We start from the raw sequence: 16,481 nt of genomic DNA, 5'->3' as shown, positions 1-16,481 counted from the left end.
AAAATAAAATGGGAAAAAACATGAGCCATCAGACCTCCCTCATTAATTGTGATGGCAGATCTGATGGCCAAGCGCGTATCATCCATGGTACACCTCAGTCAACGCGCTTGTAACATGAGTCATCTGAACCAATGGCCAAGATTAGAATGTGAGATAAGGATTAGATGGTCTGGGATGTTCCAGCGTAACACCGGAGCCCTAGCTCCGGTCATCTTCTCCGGTGGACCTCACCGGACTGGTCCACCACCAACTTCCATGAAAATAAAAAGTGAGTACTCTATTTTAAAGAGAAAATCGTCATGAATCCAAATCTGACCTCAAAATTCTCCAATTCCAAGTATATTGAAAGAGACGTGGAATTTAAAATTGAGGAGTATGAATTGGGTTGCTTCGATTTGACCTCACAGCAAGTCAATCTTGTTGCCTACATTGGTAGGACTTCAGTCAACCAAAAACCAAGTAAAATGATGGAGAATTGAGGGAGAATCGAAGAAGAAAAGTTTCACAAAATTCATCTTCTGTTTGCATTGATAAAGCTCGATCTGGATCTCAATTTGCTTGGGCTTGCCTCTACTAGCTTGCAGGAGATGATTTGGATGCAAAAGGGCTTTGAATTGTTGGAGTTTCAATTTAAAAACAGATTGGGAATCAAAACTCGATTTCAAGAGAAATCTTCAAGAAATTCTATCAATGGAGGGTGGGAGTGTTTGCAGGTCAAAGCTTGGGCAAGAGGTCCCTGGTTCTGAGCAGAATGAGTTTCATTTATAGACTTCCCAATTGATTTTCACACACTTCCATTCAAATGCCAAAAATAGCAATTCTAGTGTGCATGGTTGCATGGGCGTGTGATAGGCCCATCAAATGATTGGAATTGGTCCGAAATTATGCACAAACCAACCTGAAACAATAGCATGAATTCATGCATTAGTGAAATGGAAATTGATCATGGAACTTACCAAATGAAGCCATGCATTGCACCCATGCGCATGTCACTCAAAATGCTCCAAATGCCATGATCTTGAACTCTTTGGATAGCTAACATGAAGGGGGAAAAATTTTCTTTTGAAACTTTTTAAATTTGGAGCTTGGATCATGATGAATTTTGAGGTGGAAGTTGGAGAAATCAAACATAGTTGAAAATTCTCTAAGTTAAAAGTCAAATGACCATTTTTTCCATCTTGAATAACTTTTACTATGAGCTTCAAATGAAAATTCCTTCTTCAAAGTTGTAGATATTTAATTTCTATTCAATTTGATCACAAATTAGACACCGTTTGATTCTTTCATGAGGGAGTTATGGATTGTAGAAGTTGAGGAAAAATGTTTGTTCAATGGTAATGGCTCAAAATGATCTATAATGTTTCCTCTTGGTATATGCTTTTGCAAGTAGAATTTGACATTTCTCAAAGAATAAAAGTTGTAGAAGACAGCTTGAAATTGATCATGAAACTTGAATAGCCTTCATATCATAAAAATTGAGCAAGTTACGGTTCTAGGAAGTTGACCTTCCATCTAGGGCACAAACAAAATGACCTATAATCTTTCACCATAAAAAATGACTTTCCAATCAAAATTAGATATTGATGACAATATTAAAGTTGTTTAGAATGTCATAAAGAGTAAATTTTCTCTTGGAATAATTTTCGTATGACAAAAATTGTAGGAGATAGGGTCTAGGGAGTCCTAGATTTGACCAGTTGACTTTTCTTGTCAACCTCCTTGAACCAACTTGTAAACCTGGGGTTCTTTTGATCTTTGGGGCTCATGGAGGATCATATATTATTATGATGATGTTAAATGGAGTATCGTTTGATATATTTGACCAATTGGTGAAGAAACTTGCTGAGGAAGTCACACAAGATACCTAGATGAATTAGGGCTTCCTTGACAAACAAGCTTCAAACTCTTGATGAATTCTTGATCAAAATGTCAATTAAAGATCATTGGGATCCATATATTATACTTAGAACCATTATGAACCTTTGTTTGATTGATCTCTTGTATTGAGGGTCTTAAACCCTAGTTAGGAGCTTGGTGGGGGCATAAATGGACACACACGCCTACAAAAGAAACAAAGTTATACATAGACATATTTTTGGTACTTTGGTTAGTGAATAAAAGAAAATAAAGTATGATACAGTCAAAAGTGTTTGGTGATCTCTCTCAATGCAAACCCAATGAATTAGGGGTGAGGAGGATGCCAAGGTGTGGTCCCAAAGTCAATGTAAGTGATGAGATAGCATGAGGTATCTTAGGGTAAAAATTGGGGTCTTACATATACCTTGAATCCATGATGCATGTCCTCTTGTCTTATACAAGTCCAATGAAAGTGAAATGATTGAGTATGAATGTAGGCATATGAATTAGGGTTATGGACTAGATGAACATTGTGAGGGATAAGAAAAAAATTGGGATATGATAGATGCCCCTATTTAATCATCTCGGACCTGAATGTATGGATAGCAACGACTTCCAGATATTCGAGGTAGGAGAGGATTAAATACCAAAATATCAAAAAAAATTGCCCACCAGGAACAAATGAAATGTAATGTGGAGATAGGTTTTGGTGAACTTCATTGGGGATATGGAGTGATGAATTGGCCTTTGTATAGGGCCAGCTGTTGGGGATTAGTTGTAATATTTGAGGGAAAATGGGGTAGTTGAAAAATAAATGTTGGTCAATGCATGACATATTCAATATATTATGTATGCATTATATGATTGATTTTTCGTTTTTGTCTCTACTAAAAAGTTAAGCAGGTATTGGTTAGAAGTGAAAATATTTTCCATTGGAGAATATATCATGTAAGATTTTGAAGATGGTTTGACAGGTGAAACATGGGCTTTGGAGTGATATATAACTACGTTGGGGATAGATATAATGGAACAGGCAGGGATTGGACTTGGAGATAAAGGGCCAAATACCAGGCTTTTAAAGGATTGGCTAGACGGGGATTGGGCTTTGAGAAGACGGGTCAGACAGGAACTGGGCTTTGAGAAGATGGATCACAAAGGAGATGGACTTTGAGAATGTAGATCAGACGGGAACTGGGCTTTGAGAAGGTGGGCAAGACAGGAATTGGGCTTTGGGAAGGTAGCCAGACATGAACTAGGCTTTGAGGAGGTAGGTCAGACAGGAACTGGGCTTTGGGTCAGGCAAGTACTGGGCTTTGAGGAGATGGGTCAGATATAACCTAAGCTTTAACATATTCCGTCAAATAGGGACTTTGCAGTAGGCACGGAAACCTCATGATGTCCCTCAGACTCAACGTCGGGGATGAAGTTCTCGAAATATGGCTACCACTCTAGGATTTGCCAAACCCACGTCAAGTGTTAATTTTTCGAAATCTTTTGATTCGTTTTAATTTTTCTCCATTAATTAATTATATATAATTGTGTATTAATATTAATGAAGTGTAATATATACAATTTCAGATATTTTAAATCATTTTGATGTTTACCACAACAATTTTCGTTTGTCAAACAAAACACAGAGGTTCTATTTTCTATCTAGATCAACAGAGGTTCCAGAGATGCATCTACAGAATAAGACAATAGGGTGGTACTGGTGATTTATCTCTGAAACCTCCACTGATACAAGATAGAATTTTTGAGGTCCATGTTTGTCTATAACTTCTATAAATATAGGCTCATGTTTTTTATTTCATACAAACAAAAAATGTCACAAATGAACATCATCTAATATGTCGCAAATGTCTCCTTTTCCAACGCAACAGTCGGATAAAAATTTAAGATCAATGAGTACATCTCTTTTGCAGATCTGGAATACGGAATGCAAAATCTCCTACCTTACGGAGATAATCGAAAATTCTGAGGCTCGAGTACCGTTCACTGTCAATTAACAACAAAGGCAAGATTGAGTTCAACAACTATGAACTCAAGACGGATACAGATGTAAGGGCTATGTAGAATACATTTTTCCGTTTCGAAATTAAAATTTTGATCAAGGTGGAAGCAATGATTTCAAGATCGATCGAAGATATTGTGAAGACGTTGAAGCGTCCACCTGGATATTAAAATGCAATGTCTGATTTTTTATTAACATCACCTATGTAATGTTGATTTTATGTTATGAATGATAATTTTATTTTGTCAAAATACAATTTTGTAGTTTTCTATTTCTATTTTTGTTTCAGTATGCTACGGATATGCATTTACCGACAGTTTCCAAAAATACATCTTCGAATCAAAGAAAAAGTCACACTTCTTAAGTGTGACTCAGAATTGGTCTAAGTTGTGTGTGTTTAGGATGCATTCGGATATATATCTTCGAAATCAGGAAGCATATTTATATTTTCATGTGATTTCCTAATAATATAGTGTTTTAAAAAATCTCCTATAATTTTGCGAGTATGATCCCAATTTGCTTTTATTATTTTGTGTTTTATGAGTAACTGAGGCACAATTCGTCTTCTAGATCCTTTGTGTTTTATTGTTTTGTTTGAGGTGGGTTTTTTTGGTTAAAATTGTTTGTCCTTCCCAAAATTGGTTTCTAGTTGTGAAAGGCGTTTCTGAAATAGATATGTTCATGGCTTTGGCTGCCCTCTAATTCAGGTTTTGGCCTTGGATGCAGGGCGGATTGCTCACGGATGACCATTTGTATCCTCAGTAGGGAACCGGGAAGTGAGGTCTTTATACCATCAAAAGAGGCTTTCATTTTTTTTTTCCTACCATAAGGAGTCAGATTATTTGGTTCCTTTACAAGGGCTTTACTTTAACTTAACAGTATTTCCCTTTTAGGAACGATTTTTGATGTGTTAGAAACTTTACTTGATCATCATACAGTTAATAAATAAAGAAGTTAATTCTTGAATAAAAATAAATGGAAAACAAAAGACAAAATTTGGATGGAGAAAGTCATCCATGCATAAAACAATGTTAAATAAACAATGATAGTCTATAGAACCCGCTTTTTTGGCTTGAATCAGGGGTGTTTGGACCTCACTTCTTGCTATTGAAGAGTCAGTTTTTATCTTGGCTCATACATCTTCCAATGCCTCTTGATTTCCCTTTAATGAGTAGGAGTCCCCTTCCCTTGTCTTTGGACTTCTAATCTTCTGGTTTCTCCTTGCCCTCGAGTAGTAAAGGTCATTTCCCCTTGTTGTCATCCTTCTCTTGGTAGCCAAAGTAAGGAGACCTATTATACAATTATACAATTGTTAATTGACTTGCAATTAATTACCAAGAATTGCAATTTTATTGCCTTTCTTACTTCTTTCTTACCGATGAGAAGTTGGTGTACATTATATCTTGTGAACGTCTTGATCTATAAGAATCCTTCAGACGTCATAATTGGTCATTACAATAGTAATGGAACGCGAGAATTAAGAACCCGATGTTAACTCTCACTCTTGAAGGATAAACTTCTAAAATAATTTTAACAAATTTAATACTACTTTTTAATTCTGCAATTTAGTCAAAGAGATCTTATATTTAGAAAGAGAAATGTAGTGCTTATACAAAATAAATACAGTAAATTCACTAATCAATTTTCTCCATTTACTTCAAACAAATCACTCAAAAGCATTCAGTTTATTCTTCACAAAAGAAAACAAAGAGACCCTATTTAGTGATGGGGATAATAAAAAGTCATGGATTTGTATAGGAAAGATGTGTTAATTGATTTTATGGAATTTAAGGAGCCAACTATATACATGCATATACAACTTTTATTACAGAAGATTAAAAAGTGGACGCATTCAGCTAATTTACATTTCACGGTGTATATTAAAGCCAACCAAAAACATATTCAAAAATTCTATCTATCCAAATTCCCTAAAATAGATTCATTCACTTGAAACAGAATGGCCAAAAAATATGAGGGACCTGCTATTGGAATCGACCTTGGCATGACTTATTCATGTGTTGCTGTATGGCAGGGGCAAAACAACCGAACTGAGATTATCCACAATGAACAAGGAAACAGAATCACGCCTTCTTTTGTTGCTTTCTCTAGTGATCAAAGGTTGATTGGTGATGCTGCTAAAAATCAAGCTGCTTCAAATCCAGCCAACACTATCTTTGGTAATTTTTCTTCTTTTGGTGTCTGCATAAATGGTTTGTACATTAAATAATCTGGTTAATAATACTTATCCATAATGCTTTGAATAGAAAAGAACGAATTATACATCACCTAAATTTTGTTTATGCAGACGCGAAGAGGTTAATTGGAAGGAAATACAGTGATATCACTATTCAGAATGATTTACTGTTGTGGCCCTTTAAGGTCATTGCTGGTTTTAATGACAACCCAGTGATCCTTGTTAATTACAGGGGTGAAGAAAAAAGCTTTTCTCCAGAGGAAATATCATCTATGATCCTCACAAAAATGTGGGAAATCGCAGAGAAACTTTTGGAGACACCTATTAAAAATGCAGTGATTACAGTTCCGGCCTATTTCAATGATTCTCAGCGAAAAGCCACCATAGATGCTGGTGCCATTGCAGGCTTGAATGTAATGCAGATGATCAATGAACCAACTGCTGCTGCCCTTGCACATGGCCTTCAAAAAAGACCTAATTGTGTTGAAGATAGAAACATTTTCAACTTTGATTTCGGTGTTGGAACTTTTGATGTATCTCTCCTCACACTTAAGAATAATGTCTTTCATGTTAAGGCTGTTGCTGGAGACACTCACCTCGGAGGAGAGGACTTTGACAACAGAATGATGAATCACTTCGTAGAGGAGATCCAAAGGAAGAACAAAGTAGACATTAGTGAAAACCCAGGATCTTTGAGGAGGATACGAACTAGCTGCGAGAGGGCAAAAAGGACTCTTTCTTTTGCTGTTGTTGCTACTATTGAGGTAAATGCTTTGTTTCAGGGAATTGAGTTATCTTCATCTATCACTCGAGCAAAATTTGAGATGATCAACATAGACCTCTTTGAAAAGTGTATGGAGATTGTTGAGAGCTGCTTTGTGGATTCTGGAATGGACAAAAGTAGTGTAGATGATGTGGTCCTTATTGGTGGCTCGTCCCGAATCCCCAAACTGCAACAACTATTGCAAGACTTTTTTAATGGGAAGGATTTGTGTATGAGCATCAACCCTGATGAAGCAGTGGCTTATGGTGCAGCTGTCCAGGCTGCTATGTTAAATGTCAAGTATGTTCCAAACTTAATGTTGCGAGAATGTCATACCCTTGTCTCTTGGTACGTCAGAGAAAGGACGTGATTCCTAGGAACACTTCCATTCCTATCACTAAGAAGAAAACATATTTTACAGATGTAGATAACCAAAGTAGAGTTTCAATTAAGGTTTATGAGGGTGAGAGAATAATAGCTAGTGAGAACAACTTGCTTGGTGTGTTTTCTCTCTCACTTCCTCTTGCACCACGCGGTCTTCCTATCCAAGTATACTTTGCAATAGATGCAGATGGTATATTAAACTTGGCTGCAGAGGAAGAAACCAGTGGTAATAAGAAAGATATTACAATAATGAATGAAACAGAAAGCCTATCAACTGAAAAACCTGAGAGAATGATTCAAGAAGCTGAGAATTTTAAGGCTGAAGAGAAGAAACTTGAGGAGAAAGTTAAAGCAATAAATGATTTGAATGATTATCTTTGCCATGTGAGGAAAGTAATTGCTGATAATGATGTTAGTTCTTTGATTTCCCCTGTTGACAAATTGAAGATCTATACTGCAGTTGTGAAAGGCCAAAATTTGCTGGATGGAAACAAGGACGAAGAAACACATGTCTTTGTGGATTTTCTAAAGGAATTTCAGGGCATGGTTGATTCTGCTTTGTACAAGATCACTAGTGAAGTTTGAAACTTTAGAACTAATTAAATGAAGTATTTGAGTCTATTCAAGAAGTAAGCTCCTTGATAATGGAACAACTTTTGTCTGAAAATGATCGAACACTCAAAAGTGAGTGAGAACTGATAACCACATCTCGCACGGTTTGTGTTCTAAATTTTATTTATAAAATTGAACTATTGTCTTTGGCTTAGTACTGTTGTACACCCTTCAAGTAGTCATAGGAATTAAGAACAATGAGGAAGAAAATAAATGTACTTTCAATCAACTTGTCCAACACTAGTATGACACATTAGATGGAGTAGTATTTATTCCATTCCATCACATGATACCACTTTTCTTCTCCTTCGATTTGGGTAGAATGATAAATTTGTTATGCTCCATCATAAAACATTTAAACAATATAGTGAAATCTCTATTTCATTTCACTACACTCTGTTCGTTTTAAGATATAACATTTTTTGAGATTTTAACCAATCATGGGTGGAAAAAAAGTGCTTGAAAAAAAAATCAGTGCTCCAAAATAGAGGACAAAAACAGGTTACAAACAAAATGATAATTATTAAAACATAAAAAGAGTTATCAACAATGGCATACAAACTCCATCAAAATGCATACAAATGCTTTATTGAACTATTGGCAAAATAGAGAAATTGTCTGAAAGTAACGTACCTCGGTAAAAAAACATGAGAAATCATGAAATCAAGGAAACTTGCAGAAACTGTCGCAACCTGCATTCTAAAAAAGTAAACATTGGTTTGAAGAGGAAATATGGAGGACAGACCAAAAAAAACAGAACAAAATAGTTCTGCCAAGTTATTGATTAAGCTCTGTTAAGTCAAGGCAAATTTTTGTGCCATAATAGAGTTATTTGGAAGCAATTTTTTCTAATAAGCTTACAGCTTTTAATTACTAGTTTATTGCGTTTATTGATAAACTATTTCAAACATTTTGTAGTTTAACATTTTTATCTCAATTTTATCCTTGTTACTTTAATTGGGAAAAAAATCATTATTTTAAAATATCTTTTTATGTCATTTCATATTTTGCAATTAGCTCAGCCGCTAATTTTACCAAACCCTACAAATTCAATTATTCAATTACTTAGTTTATCCACTATCAGCTAACTTACGAGATATCTCACATTTTTTACTTTTTACCAAACAGAACCTGACCTGAGGTTGGATAGAAATACGTTTCTTTTAGAACATTATGCGTAGTTTGATCCATGTAGCCAACCTCACTTAGTGGATAAGGCTTTGTTGTTGTTGTAACAACAGTGTCATATAGTTTGAACTAGTTTTAACCCCCTTATATAAGTTCATTCACAGTAAAAAGGACAGGAGAAGCATATTTTTCCCACTTCTTTTATATGCCTACAACATTCGAATGAGGAAAAATCTACCATAAAACATACAAAAAATATGCCACAGGTGTATGGATATAAGTAAAAGATTTCCTGAGTTGTTTCTATGTACCTTCAAATCTGAATCTTGAATATGCGGTCAACATGAATCGAACATGGTGATAGAATAATAATAATCTATGTAGTTCTGAACTCCAACCCAAGGATAAGGTTACACATCAAATATGATGTTCTGCAACAATGCTCACCACCCCACTAAAAGCCTTGTCCTCTGCGTATCTGCAACAACATTGAAAAACAAAGATGAGAGAGAAGCAAAACATTTAAAAATTCATATTTCCCACTATTGGAACACAGCATCTCTTTTCCACAAACAGAGCACTGCATCTCTTCAGCACCAAAATGATGAGGTGGCGTATGTGGTCTCACAAAGGATAAAGTGGAAAACGGAAATGTTATGCAGAAGGAAAAAATGTTTGTTCGAAATTTGAAATTTTTAACAGGATACATAAAAGGCATCGCTGTAAAGTAAGAATAAGAAACACATAAACTAATATAATAAAACAATCATATAAGAAACTACAGAGAAAAATATAAATTTTATATAGGCAACAGAGCGGGAAATTTTGAGGCAGAGAAGCGAACATGTGTGCAATAGGGACCCAACTTTCTCATAATAGATAGATGTGACTAGGAGAAATTGTTATCTGTTGTAAGTCAGTTGCACTTCCATCTAATCCATTCTAAAGAAAATAATCCATCTATAAAAAATTACAAATTACAAGTGAAGGAAGGTATAGCAACATAAAACCACACCACAACAAAGTTCTGGTTGATGCTAAAATAATTCTAATCATATATATGATAATTAAGATTGGGCAAGAGCAGTATATTTCTTTGAACTTTGACAAAACACAGTGCATTTAGATGCTCAACACTGGAAAAATTGTCACATCATAAGAATGATTTCAGGTTCTGAATTGCAAAACCATAGCCAGCTTTTGAGTTGCAGGCCATTCACAAACTCTCTTATAATGTTATCATAACTGGGATCCATCACTCTGCTAGATACTGTGTCTATATTCCTGTCACTTGTTCAAAAACTTTGACCTTGGACATATTCAATTAAAGCTTCTGGTTTGTGTGGTCTATGAAAAATGCGAAGGCCAACTGTTAGCTTATAGAAGAGGAATATTGAATGTGAAACAGAGCAAATTTACTTTTCAGTAGCTAGTTTTTCTAGCAGGAATGGGTTTTATATTAACAGACATTTAACATTAACTAATTACAAAATTTTCATCCCAAATAATATGGATAACAATGATATATTAGCCTTGAATTACTGTATAATCTGTTTTTTAGCAAAATAACTATTGTACAATCATGGCCATGGCTAGGGCTGGCCTAGGCAACTAAGGCACTTTGGGCCTCAAATTTCCCATCCATTAGTATTAATTGTCTTATATCAGAATATACGAGTAGATCTACCTGGACAAATGGTCATTTTATTACCCTAATATTCTATAATATAAGTTATACCGTAGCTCAGTTTCTAATTATTATCAAAAAATCATCATGTCAATTTTCAAAGCCCAAACCCTACATCGAATTGTTTTTTAGCAACATTTTTAAGTCTACAAGACAGTCTTGCCTAAGTCCCAAAAATTTCTATACACAGCCCTGTGTATAATTCAAGATTCAATTTAAACTTAAAGTATGATCCTTATTACTACCTAGTCCAATCTACAAGCTGGGAATGATAACTATTTATTCACCTGCTTGATGGGGGGAGTGTTGTAAATAATTTCTATTTACTATTGTCAATAGAAATATGTATTCGGACTTTAGTCTATTAGTCGGACTCATTAAGTTAGAATAGTTTATATGAAGATATTAGTGTATGTACATTAATCACACTTGAAATATATTTTTCAGTTTTCACAGCTTCTCTTATGATTTTTCACTCTTTCTCTGCTTTTAGATATTTGACTATCCTCCATCTGATCTACTCTTCTTACTACATAATCTACAAGTCATCTCTCTACACACAAAAAATAGAAGCATCGTAAAAATTTGTTTCAATTCAGAAGCGTAAGCCAATGTTTTCTCTTTAGAAAGATATGTATATCTATTTCTTGAAAATATGTATTAAGTATGAAACAGATTAATATTGCAATTTTAATAGAAGACAGGGTATAATGGTACAGATATTTTGTTGACATTTCCGGATTTGAAAGGAAAGGTTGTAAATTTGAAAATAAGAAAATGCAACTGATGCCAGCTAGATAGAATAAGAAACTAACAAAATGATAACCATCCAATGGATTACAGTCCTCAAGTAGTTGCAACTTGAATTTAGGTGTTTTTCCATAGGATCCTATCCCCTTTGGCTTTATGATAATTACCTGAATATAATAACTTTTTTAACCAACAAATGCTTTAAAATTCTTCTAATTGTGATCCAATCTGAAATCCATCATAAGAAATACAGCAGAAGATGAGAAAAAGTAAACCACTGCATCAAAATCTGTGGCTACTGCTACATGCATTCATTTCAGCTATGGAGTCTCTAAAGCTTTATAGTTTAATGTGGTTTGCTCAGCCAGATATGGATACCAATTGGCATAGGAAGTGATACCATTTTCTGCCTGACAACATGTTAAGGTGCTGTTAGTGTTTGATTCAGATATGAGTCTACACCTAACATCTTTAGTGGTTTTGGTCTCATTTGAAAATCAAGTCATTCAGTTATTATGTTCTAAATTTGAATGTCAACTCAATTCCTGTGATATCTAGTACTTTTCTAACAATGGATTAGATTCTAATAAGACAAAGGCGGTGAACCTAATAACATTTTCGGCCTTAGGGTTGTGACATGACGGGATTGATATTTCTCTTCAAATGTGTCAGTAAGGCCGGATATAGTTCAACTATTTCTAACTCTTATCTTGAAGATGACATCTCTTTAGAAACAAAGTGTTCATAGAATTCTGCACGAACAGAACACGGATAGGTTATTGCTACTCCTAAACTTTAGGTATTGATTATTATGGAGTGAGTTGTTTTGATTACAAAGGTGTTTTTCATCTTTGAAACAAAATTAATATATTATGCATGAGTCATAACATAACAAAATAAGAACAGCTTATATATCCAAAGGAAATTATCACTAATGATTGCATTAACAAGTATTAGCTCTAATTGTAAATGCATGCTGTAAACATCAGCAACATAGCATTTACCAAAAAAGAAACACCAAAGTGACCCTTTTGTTGGTAACCACGGCTTAATGCATAAAGTTGTTTGAAGCTCACCACTGCTTAACTCGGCCGGAGTTTAATTAAAAACAAAAAACTATCAGCAAAGCAAGTGAAGTTTAAAAAAATAATATTTCAATGCTCACCATGAAAATTGATGAAAATTACCTTCCCTCACTGAATTAATCAGAACAGGGCAAACACTCATGGGATAAGAAGAACCTTCTTTCCTCATAAAGTAACCTAAATAACAAAATTAAACATAGAAACATTAATCCATGACGTGAAACAAACTTCAAATTTTGAGGCTTGTTGTAAAACAAAGTGTTAAGAGTCCCACATTGGACAATATATGGCCTGAACATGAGTTTATAAGTGAGGGCAGTCCTCACTCTACCAACCGGTTTTGTAGGGTTGAGTTAGGCCCAACCACACATTCTTAACATGGTATCAGAGCCTCGTTTAAGATCCGGTGGACCACCTACTATGGTTTCCCTATCGGGTCACCCACCATTTATTTCCACGCTCCAGATGTGCAGTCCTGGGCGTGAGGGGGTGTGTTAAGAGTCCCACATCGGACAATATATGGCCTGAACATGAGTTTATAAGTGGGGGCAGCCCTCATTCTACCAACCGGTTTTGTAGGGTTGAATTAGGCTCAACCACACATTCTTAACACAAAGTAACGTAAAGAACTATAAATTATAAATATAAATAAATAAATACATATTATCATAGTTACCATGATGATATGTTCAAATCTTTGGCATTCCAATCAAATATGTCTTTGAAATCAGTCACCACTAAACCAATACGTGCAATCTTGCAAAAAAACAGACTCAAATCAAGGACAAACAATAAGGGGTAGAGACACAGGATACAAGAAGACATGAGCACTCCAATAAGATTTATTATTAACTTGAAAACAATAATATTTATTCTCCGTGCAGAAAATAAAATAAAAATAAAGAATATAACACATGATAACTAGTACCAGTTTGTGGATAGAATGCCGCATTTCATGATATAGGAATTGAATGAACCATTCAATCAGATGCAGGCCACAACACAGTAGTAACAATAACAGCTCAACCAACTGACACAGCTACATCTGACATATCTTCAGAACTGGATGAATCCAGAACTAGATTGCATTCTGTATCAACTTCAGCACAGTGTTTATAATTTGCCTTTACACTTTCAGGATGCCTGCCACAGTTTAAGGCATGCAGCACCTTGGCAGATAATAAACCCAAATCTCTCATTTCAGCCAACAGATTCCAACTGCATTGAAATTTACACAAGTTGGAGAAATTTCTATCACCCAACTCAATCCTTGAATCAATCATCTCTTTCAGCAACAGTTGAATCTTTTGAAGATTTTTTTCTTTAAATGAACTGAAAAGAATCATATTAAATGTCTGAACATTAGGTTCCATACCATTGTCCTTCATCTGGTCAAACAATGTGTTGGCCTCTAGAGTTAATCCACTTCTAAGATGTGCACGGATGCCAACAGCATATGCTTCACTGTCAAGCGGACATTTCTGGACTGCTGCTGATCTAAAAACAATGGCAGCCAAGTGATACTGACCAGCATTTATAAGCCCACTCGTTAACACAGTATGGATGTGAGCATCATTCGCATGATACATCATAGCACTACCTCGATACACATTAACTGCTTCATCAATTCTTCTCTCAGCACAAAGTGCACTTAGTAGCCCAGCAATACTATACTTATCCGGCTTAAAACCTTTAACAATCATATGTTCATAGTATTCAAGAGCACAAGAAGAACGGCCAGACTTAATAAAAGAGTTTAAAACAGCATTGCAGAATACTAAATCACCACCTATATGTCTGCAAGCTCGAACTATTTTGGGTAAGAGATCAAACCGTTCAGACCGATAAACTGTAGACAACAATGAAGTAAGGGTATACAAATCAGGTCTCATGTTTTTTTGTTCCGACAACCGGTGAAAAACTTCAATTGCATCATCATGCATTCCGGACTTCAAAAGACAATCAATTAACACATTATAAAGAACCAAATCGGGATCTAGGCCATCAGAAACCATGTCATTAAACAAATGTAAGGCATGAGTCACCATGTTGGATTCCATAAATGCCTTAATTAAAGCGGTATACGTGACAACGTTAGGGGAACAACCATTTCGAATCATTTTGTACAACAAGTTGGAAGCAACATCAAGCCTACGCAATTTGCAGAACCTATGAATGAGTACAGTCCAAACATTAACAGAAAAGTCAATCTCTAGACCAACCATTAGACCCAAAATCTGATAAACTTGCCGAAATGCATTCATTTTACAAAACGAATTCAGAACCGCACTAAAAGTGGCATGATTAGGACGATAACTCAATCTCAACATGTGTCTAAGAACATACGAAACACCGGTAATATCATTTAAATTGGAAAGGTGGAAAAGTGCAATGTTGAAAGTGAGAAAATTAGGGAATTTTGTATTCTCCATAATATAAAAAGCACGTTCGGGTTGAGAAGTTTTAAACATCGACTCCATAACTAAATTCGAAGCAAAAGTATTCCGAAAAATTGCAAAACCATGAAACTCTACCATGTGCTGACAAGTTTCAATAACCATGGCGTAATTACCTGCACGAGAGAAAATTCTCAACAAGAGTAACAAAGGATTAGGGGTTTTGTTTGTGTTAGAGAGATTAATACAACCAATTGACTCCAACTCGGAGAGAATCGTTTGGGGGGATTCGTAACGCTCAATGAGACGGCGGAGCACCGGGACCATTCGATTGAAGACAAGGGAGTCCTGACGAACTTGTTTCGAGGACCGGAGGAAACTTCCGAGGGTGATTAAATCGGAGAAATTCGATTTCACGCTCTGGTTATTGATTTTTGAAATTTCTGAAACAGTGTTGTTGTTGGTTGAATTGGTTTTGATGGTGGTGATAGGGATTTGGAGAGAGTTTGTTTGTGTTGTTATCATCTTTAAGAGGATTGGGATGAAACGGTGTTGTGGCCGCAATGCTATTGAAAAAATGGTGTTCATGCGCGCGATATAGAAAAGGGGGAAACTGAGAAAAATAAATGAATATATAGAAAAAGAAAAAGTTGGAGGAGTTTCTAACTGTTAAAGGCGGCCGGTGAGAAGTCCGGATGTGTTTTCCGGCAAGGTTTTGCATTTGACGGCCAACTGCGGCTATGAACAGTGGGGAAGATGACAGAGCTGCTTAGTTTTATTAGTTCATTTCTGGGGTTTATTGTTTTTGGAAGAGCAGGGGTTTTGAGTAAAAAAAAAAAAAGTAAAAGAGCAGGGGTTTTATTATTTATTATTATTTTATGTTTTTACTAAAAAAAAATTATATATATAAAAATTTTATATATATATATATATATATATATATATATATATATATATATATATATATATATATATATATATATATATATATATATATATATATATATATATATATATATATATATATATATATATATATATATATATATATATCATAATTAATCACCAAATCTTTTAATTCAATTTAATTTAATGTTTTGTAAATCACATAACTTCTTTTATGTTACCTTACTTAGTCGCTTTCGACGAGTCAATCGGTATAAATCTGAGTTAATATATATAGTTAAAAATTGATACACGATTTAAACCGCGGAGATTTTGTTTTTAGAAACCCTATAATTTAAATAGTGTTTTAGTTTTTAATTACATATGGAGTCTTAAATTTGTACCAATGACTTTGTTCTCATACCACGTTATCAGAATTTAACTTTTTTTTTATAGATTGATGGAATATACCAAATAAGATAACAAGAATGAAACTAAGTACTAAATGTTAATTTTTTTTATTAAAGGATTAAAGTGGAACATTATTTTAAATTAAGTGACTAAAATATATATATATATATATATATATATATATATATATATATATATATATATATATATATATATATATATATATATATATATATATATATATATATATATATATATATATATATATATATATTAATGCATTGTTTAGTCTTTAACTTAATTTAAATTTATTAATTC

At 34.5% G+C, this 16,481-nt stretch overlaps 1 protein-coding gene and 1 pseudogene across 19 annotated transcripts; one reads left to right on the top strand and one right to left on the bottom strand.

The window, feature by feature from the left end:
• Positions 1–5,654: 5,654 nt before the first annotated feature.
• Positions 5,655–15,670, bottom strand: LOC127128256 (putative pentatricopeptide repeat-containing protein At1g16830). Of its 19 annotated transcripts, none has more exons than XM_051057487.1 (7): positions 13,400–15,670; positions 13,148–13,227; positions 12,391–12,648; positions 11,452–11,614; positions 9,261–9,427; positions 8,455–8,520; positions 5,655–6,067 (listed from the first exon to the last, which is right to left on the bottom strand). In XM_051057487.1, exon 1 carries the CDS (start codon positions 15,453–15,455, stop codon positions 13,494–13,496), a length of 1,962 nt encoding a protein of 653 aa, XP_050913444.1. In that variant the 5' UTR covers positions 15,456–15,670; the 3' UTR covers positions 5,655–6,067; positions 8,455–8,520; positions 9,261–9,427; positions 11,452–11,614; positions 12,391–12,648; positions 13,148–13,227; positions 13,400–13,493. The 19 variants fall into 19 exon arrangements, with proteins under 19 accessions (XP_050913444.1, XP_050913442.1, XP_050913438.1 ...); XM_051057485.1 differs by having other exon boundaries at positions 9,261–10,296; positions 11,554–11,614; XM_051057481.1 differs by having other exon boundaries at positions 11,554–11,614.
• Positions 5,826–7,838, top strand: LOC127128258 (heat shock cognate 70 kDa protein-like; annotated as a pseudogene).
• Positions 15,671–16,481: the final 811 nt, after the last annotated feature.

The sequence above is a fragment of the Lathyrus oleraceus genome, chromosome 3 (assembly GCF_024323335.1).
Source record: "Lathyrus oleraceus cultivar Zhongwan6 chromosome 3, CAAS_Psat_ZW6_1.0, whole genome shotgun sequence".
NCBI lineage: Eukaryota > Viridiplantae > Streptophyta > Magnoliopsida > Fabales > Fabaceae > Lathyrus > Lathyrus oleraceus.
Note: the sequence above shows the minus strand (reverse complement) of the source record. Positions and strands in the feature narration are given on the sequence as shown.